At 43.3% G+C, this 6442-nt stretch overlaps 1 protein-coding gene across 2 annotated transcripts in view; it reads left to right on the top strand.

The window, feature by feature from the left end:
- The first annotated feature begins 3753 nt into the window (after window positions 1-3753).
- LOC118088396 (BPI fold-containing family B member 4-like) overlaps window positions 3754-6442 on the top strand; it is a 28264-nt gene continuing 25575 nt past the window's right edge. The window contains exons 1-2 of one of the 2 annotated variants that reach the window (XM_060277402.2): window positions 3754-3784; window positions 6049-6182. In XM_060277402.2, coding sequence (XP_060133385.1) covers window positions 6065-6182 — 118 coding nt within the window. In that variant the 5' untranslated portion in view covers window positions 3754-3784; window positions 6049-6064. Of the gene's footprint in view, window positions 3785-6045; window positions 6183-6442 lie in introns of both variants that reach the window. The other variant, XM_060277401.2, reaches the window with a different exon arrangement.

Genomic DNA, 6442 nt, shown 5'->3' with positions numbered 1-6442 from the left:
GAGGCGATAGCGATCTCTGGTTCTCGGCGTGCTTTGCTTGTGTCATGGAAACTTGGCTGCAGCTGTTGGCTTTGTCTGTGTACTCAGAGAGTAAGAACAGGCAGTATGGTGAGGAAAAGGGATTTGCTCTGTGTAATCTGCAAGAAGCAGGAATATGTAGGCCAGTACTGATGGGAGTTTACCACTGTAGTTCAAAGCAGGAGGGACGTAAAGCAGGAGGTTGTTGGGGGGGGGTTCATGGGGGAACAAATTGGAGAAGATTATGTCTAGCACACCTCCAGTCTTGAGAAAGCCAGGAGAGGGAGGCCATGATCTGGTGCAATTCCCCTACATTTTGTTGTTCTGAGAAAAAATGAGAAACTGATCTCTCACCAAGCCACATCTCCCTTTTCTTTTCTTTTCTTTCTTTTCTTTTTTCTTTTGCATTGGTGCAGCAACAATGAGCCAGTTTTGAAAGTGGTTTAAATTTCCTGACATATTCTGTGAGTGGGTCTTTGCCTCTGCTTTGTCAATATCTCGTGCGAGAAGAAAGGGGAGAAGAGAGAAAGGGCAGCAGAAGAAAATGGGAAGGAACTGGAAGAGTAGGGTAGCAAAGTCCAGTTAAGGCCTTGATTGTCTCTAACACATCCAGAAAATCTTGCCTAATGGAGGTCTCAGGAGCGTCCCTCCTGCTTTGAACTACAGTGGTACCTTGGTTTTTGAACGTAATCCATTCCGGAAGACCGGTCGACTTCTGCAACGTTCGAAAACCAAAGCATTCACTTCCGGAAGCATTTACTTATGGAAAACTCAATACGGAAGCCGCGTGGCATGTTCGACTTCTGAAAAGCATTCAAAAACCAAAACGTTTGACTTCCGAGACGTTTGAAAACCAAGGTACCACTGTACAGTGGAACCTTGGTTTATGAACACCTCGGTTTACAAATTTTCGGTTTACAAACGCCGCGGACCCATCTGGAATGGATTAATTCACATTCCATTACTTTCGATGGGAAAGTTCGCTTCAGTTTATGAACGTTTCAGTTTATGAACAGACTTCCGGAACCAATTACACCCATGCTTCGGGTTAAGTACGCTTCAGGTTGAGTACTCCGCGGACCCGTCTGGGACGGATTAATCCACTTTCCATTACTTTCAATGGGCAAGTTCACTTCAGTTTTTGAACGCTTCAGTTTATGAACAGACTTCCAGAACCAATTGTGTTCATAAACCGAGGTACCACTGTATATTAATAAGCCGCCTCAAATGATTGGAGAACCAGAGTAGAAACATCCTAATAAACAAGATTTTGGATGTTGTCCTTGTCAAACTGAAAACCATCCTTATAATTCCAAAACAGTATTGCTGGAAGTCCACCAGCCAAAGGAATACAGTGGTACCTCTACTTACGAATTTAATGCGTTCTGAACGCACATTTGTAAGTCGGAAAAAATTGTAAGTTGAATCCCATAGGAATGCATTGGGAGAAAAAATCGTAAGTCGAAGCAACCCTATCTAAAAATTCGTAAGTAGAAAAAATCCTATCTAAACCGCATCCAAGATGGCGGACAGAGCTCCATTCGTAAGTAGAAACATTCGTAAGTAGAGTTATTCGTAAGTAGAGGTACCACTGTACGACTGAAGCAAATGCTCTGATTAGGTAATGAAGCTCAGTCCAGATAAGACTGAGACACTGTTAGTAGGAGGTTTCCTTGATGGAATGGATGGGAGGCTGCCTGCTCTTGAGGGCGTTACATGCCCTTGGAAGGAGCAGGTATCAGCTTGGACCCATTGCTAGGGCTTGAGGTTGGGGGGGGGGCCTCAGTGGTCCTGAGTGCCTTCCATCAGTTTGGGCCGGTGGCCCAGCTATGCCCCTATCCGGATAGTCCAAGTGTCCCGATTTTCCAGGGAAGCCGTCCCAGTTTCTGATTTGATCCTGGCATGTCCCAGTTTTCCTTTTTCCTCCCCTCCATGTCTCGGAGAACAATGAAAAGTCAGGGGTGCAAGAACAGAGTCCTGTTAATACAGAAAATAAAATCCCTGCACCAAATGAAGGACACGGTGAAACTAGCATACAAAGCCCTTCCTCTAATTTTGAAGGAAAAGGTCACCAATCCACGTTAAATTCTTTAATTGCAATGCTTCAGCAGCCAGCCATTTCTGAGGAAACGCAGGGAATGTCGATTCCTTTATTGTAAAGGGAGCCTCACACTGTCTACTTGGAAGTCAGTCCCACTGTATTCCATGGAGCTTACTCCCAGGTAACTGAGTAAAGATTGGGCAGCCTTACACTGCCATCCTAAGCGTCTGAAGAAGTGTGCATGCACACGAAAGCTTATACCAATGACAAACTTAGTTGATCTCTAAGGTGCTATTGGAAAGAATTCTTTTATTTTGTTTCGACTACGGCAGACCAACGCGGCTACCTACCTGTAACTAATCCTAAGCATGTTTACTCAGAAGTAAGTCCCACTGAGTTCAATAGGATTTACTCTCTGTTCCTGATCATTCTCACAGATTCCGTTGTTGTGGTTGTTAAGGATAAGAATAAGCGCTGAAATCTTATTTCTTTCCAGAAGTTGTTGCCTACGATCCGAGGTAGGTGAGGTGGCGACAGGTGCAGGTGTGGATATTAGGTCTATGTGTGCAGCAAGATTGAATGTGGGAGAATGTCCCCTTTTTTATCGGAGAAATGTTGGCGGGGATGAGATAGAGATAGCCAAACTTCTGTTGCCTATGCTCTTATACCTCTGAAGGTATAAGATTGCCTCTGGAAGTTCCAGCTAGTGCAGAATTCAGCGGCCAGATTGCTCAGCAGGGCAAGACAGGGTTTTGATCATATTATACTGATCCTGGCCTGATCCTGGTTTTGACCTTTTTTTGAGGGAAGGGCAAAGTTGTTGAACGTTTTTTTTTTTTTTTTGCTAAATCACATAGAATTTTGAGCTATTTTTATGGAAAGTCGGCAAACAACACTGGGTTACTTTGCATCCGGATTTCCCCAGAAATTTTACCAGAAATGGATCTACCAACGGCCTTTTAAACTGGGGGGGGGGGGAGATTGCTTTCTTTTTTACTTCGCTAGGCATTTTTGTGTTGTATACAGTGGTACCTTGCAAGACGAATGCCCTGCAAGACTAATTTTTCATGTCTTGCAATCTGATGGTGACTCGCAAGATGAATTCGTTTTGTGAAAAATCCGTCTTGCGAATCGCGCTTTCCCATAGGAATGCATCGAAATTTAATTAATGCGTTCCTATGGACAAAAAAAAGAAATTTCAATGCATTCCTATGGGAAAGCGCGATTCGCAAGATGAATTTTTCGCAAAACGAATTGACTCACGGAACGAATTAAATTCGTCTGGCGAGGCACCACTGTATTGCAAACCGTCCTGTGATCCTCAAATGGAGGCCAGGACAGAAATTTAATACATAATAATAAACATAGGTACACATTTAGTAGACCCGGCTTCAAAGATTATTGCTGGCATTTGAAGTCCATTCAAAATGAAGTGCATTTTCCATGGCACCAGCTTAATATTTGACTTAAACCTTCAGCCCACTAAGCGACACAATTGAAGGCATTGGAGAACAATGTAAATCACATCACGTTACATATGGCCTGCATCAAGGGACATTTAGATCCCCTGCAAAAGTCTTTACAATGGAGCCAGGAGGAGCCTTCCCGGCTGATGTTTATCACTGCATCAGTCCAGTTGTGGCCGCTATATAAAGCTCTCAGAGCAAATTGCTTTCTCCAGCCTGGGAAGGTTGGGAAGTTCAGGTGTGACCAGTAAGGACGAAGGTAAGGAAAGTTGCAGGTGGTAGAGGGTTGAATTGGCCGATGAGTGGGGGGATGGGGCAAAGGGTTGGTTGGAAAGCCCTACTCTAGACATCAGCATTAATTGCAAGATGCTGCGACTACTGTGCGAAGGCTTTGAAGGGGAGTGGGGTGAGAGTGTCGCAGAATAGAACAAAAAGAATCATTTGAGTCCCATGCATGCATTAAACTGCACTGTGTGGTTTAGGCCACTTGTTGGCACATTCCCCCCCCCCAGCTATTCAATGGGACCACAAGCCTGGAGACCCAGAGAGATTTGAGAGGTCTTTTCACTTAAGGTTTTGCTTGCAATGAAGGCTGTCAGTTTTTGGAAGGATCAAACCAATGACATGAATACATGCAGAGAACTTTACATGCTAACAACCAGGGCGATAGCAATAGAGAAGCAGGCAGGGCCCTTTCCTTGTAGAGATGTTTCACAGCGGAGTGTGGCCCTCGTATTTCCCCAGAAATGTGCAATTCAAGGTGAATGTGGAAATGGCAGCCTAAACAAAGGATTTGAGGAATGTTGGGGGAAGCTATTCGATCAAGCAGCTGTCAAAAATGACTTTGTGGGACTTTTCTTGCACATGCACACAAAGGAAAGAAATAGAGAGTGCAAAAGAAAATGAGGCTTGTGCAGGAGATCTTCCTGATGAATGATGTTCTTGAACTCCATAAGACATTATGACCTTTACCGTGGACATGTAAAAGGGTAAAAGAGTATTGGGAAATAATCTATAATAAATAAAGAACCAGAGTCCTTTCTGTTGGGGATATTTCAGACCAAAATTCCCAGGTGTCAAAAAAGGTTATTTATGTATGCTACAACTGTGGCCCGTGTTTCGTTAGCCCCAAAATAATAATAATAATAATAAATTTTTATTTATACCCCGCCCTCCCCAGTCAAAAACCGGGCTCAGGGCGGCTGACACCAACAGAATTACAATAAAACATAAAAACAATTAATTAAAATACAGATTAAAATGGAAAACGAGCGAGGTCCCAACTAAAGAAGAATGGCAACTTAAACTGATGGAATATGCACAACTCGCAGACTTAACATATAGAATAAGAGAACAAGAAGAGCATGCATTTAAAGAAGATTGGAAGACATTTATTGAATATTGGCTCCCAGTACGTTTCCGAGCACAATTCAAAGTGTTGGTGTTGACCTTTAAAGCCCTAAACGGCCTCGGTCCGGTATACCTGAAGGAGCGTCTCCACCTCCATCGTTCTGCCCGGACACTGAGGTCCAGCTCCGAGGGCCTTTTGGCGGTTCCCTCACTGTGAGAAGCCAAGTTACAGGGAACCAGGCAGAGGGCCTTCTCGGTAGTGGCACCTACCCTGTGGAATGCCCTCCCACTAGAGGTCAAAGAGAACAACAACTACCAGACCTTTAGAAGGCATCTCAAGGCAGCCCTGTTTAGGGAAGCTTTTAATGTTTAATGGATTTCTGTATTTTAATGTTTGATGGATTTCTGTATTTTAGAATTTCTGTTTTGTTGGAAGCCGCCCAGAGTGGCTGGGGGAACCCGGCCAGATGGGCGGGGTATAAATAATAAATTATTATTATTATTATTATTATTATTATTATTATTATTATTATTATTATATATGGGAAATAATTGTGTGCAGCTGACAATGCTGGCAGCATTATGATAAATTCAACAGTGTAAATAAGTTTGATGGATGCAATAATGGAGTACTGATCAGTATAGCTTTTGTAAAATATGCAGGGATTTGTGATATGTAAAGTGAACCATGGAAAGAGAAGAAGGGAAATCACTGATATCTTAAGGATGTAAAATGAGAATTTTAAATTGTAAAACAGAAAATTTAATAAAAATTATATATATCTATATATAAAAAAAGATTATGACCTTTACCGACATTTGATCTCTTTCCCCGCTTGAGTAAGTGGCAGGAGGTGTCCTTTTCAGATATTTAAAAGCGCTAAAAAGGATGTAAATGAGAAAAGCATTTTCCAACTTTAACCTACTCATTAGAATATGTATAGAGAATCATCTCTCCGTTGTATCAGGAATTCTGCAAAATCCTGGGGATCTCCCCGCTTACAAATCTGTGTGGCCGATGAGCCCAGTCTTTGCACAAATCAAGTCTCCAGTGACTAGGAGAACGGGATTTGGCCCATTTATCAGCCCCAGTGATCTCTCTCAGGAGCTTTTTTCCGGATTTCTGCTTCCTTGCACAGTAGGGATGATGACCTGACCCAACTTTCCCAGCAGGTCTCCAGTTTCGAAGATGTGGATTTTCTTGGGACTGCTTGTCCTCTGCAGCCTGGTCGGCCCCTTGCAAGGAGGCCCCAAAGGACCTTCACATGGGATCGTGTCCATCATCAGTTCGGGCATGGCTCACAAATGTAAGAATGCTTCGTGACTCTTGTTTGCACTGGTTAGTAAGGAGACAGGCGCGAGTAGCTCCCCTTTCTGCTTGCTCCGAATCACATCCGTTGAAAACTGTACCACCTAAGCTTGTGAAAGAAACTTTTTATTGATTTCCATGGATGTTTTCAGGAAGGGGGTGATTTCCTGCCTGTTGCCGACACCTGCTTATTTCTTTCCTTGGCAAAGAGTTTGACAGAGCGGCAGTCAGAAAGACTTAGGGGTTAAAGCCAAGAGC

The sequence above is a fragment of the Zootoca vivipara genome, chromosome 7 (assembly GCF_965207765.1).
Source record: "Zootoca vivipara chromosome 7, rZooViv2.hap1.1, whole genome shotgun sequence".
NCBI classification, from domain to species: domain Eukaryota; kingdom Metazoa; phylum Chordata; class Lepidosauria; order Squamata; family Lacertidae; genus Zootoca; species Zootoca vivipara.
Note: the sequence above shows the minus strand (reverse complement) of the source record. Positions and strands in the feature narration are given on the sequence as shown.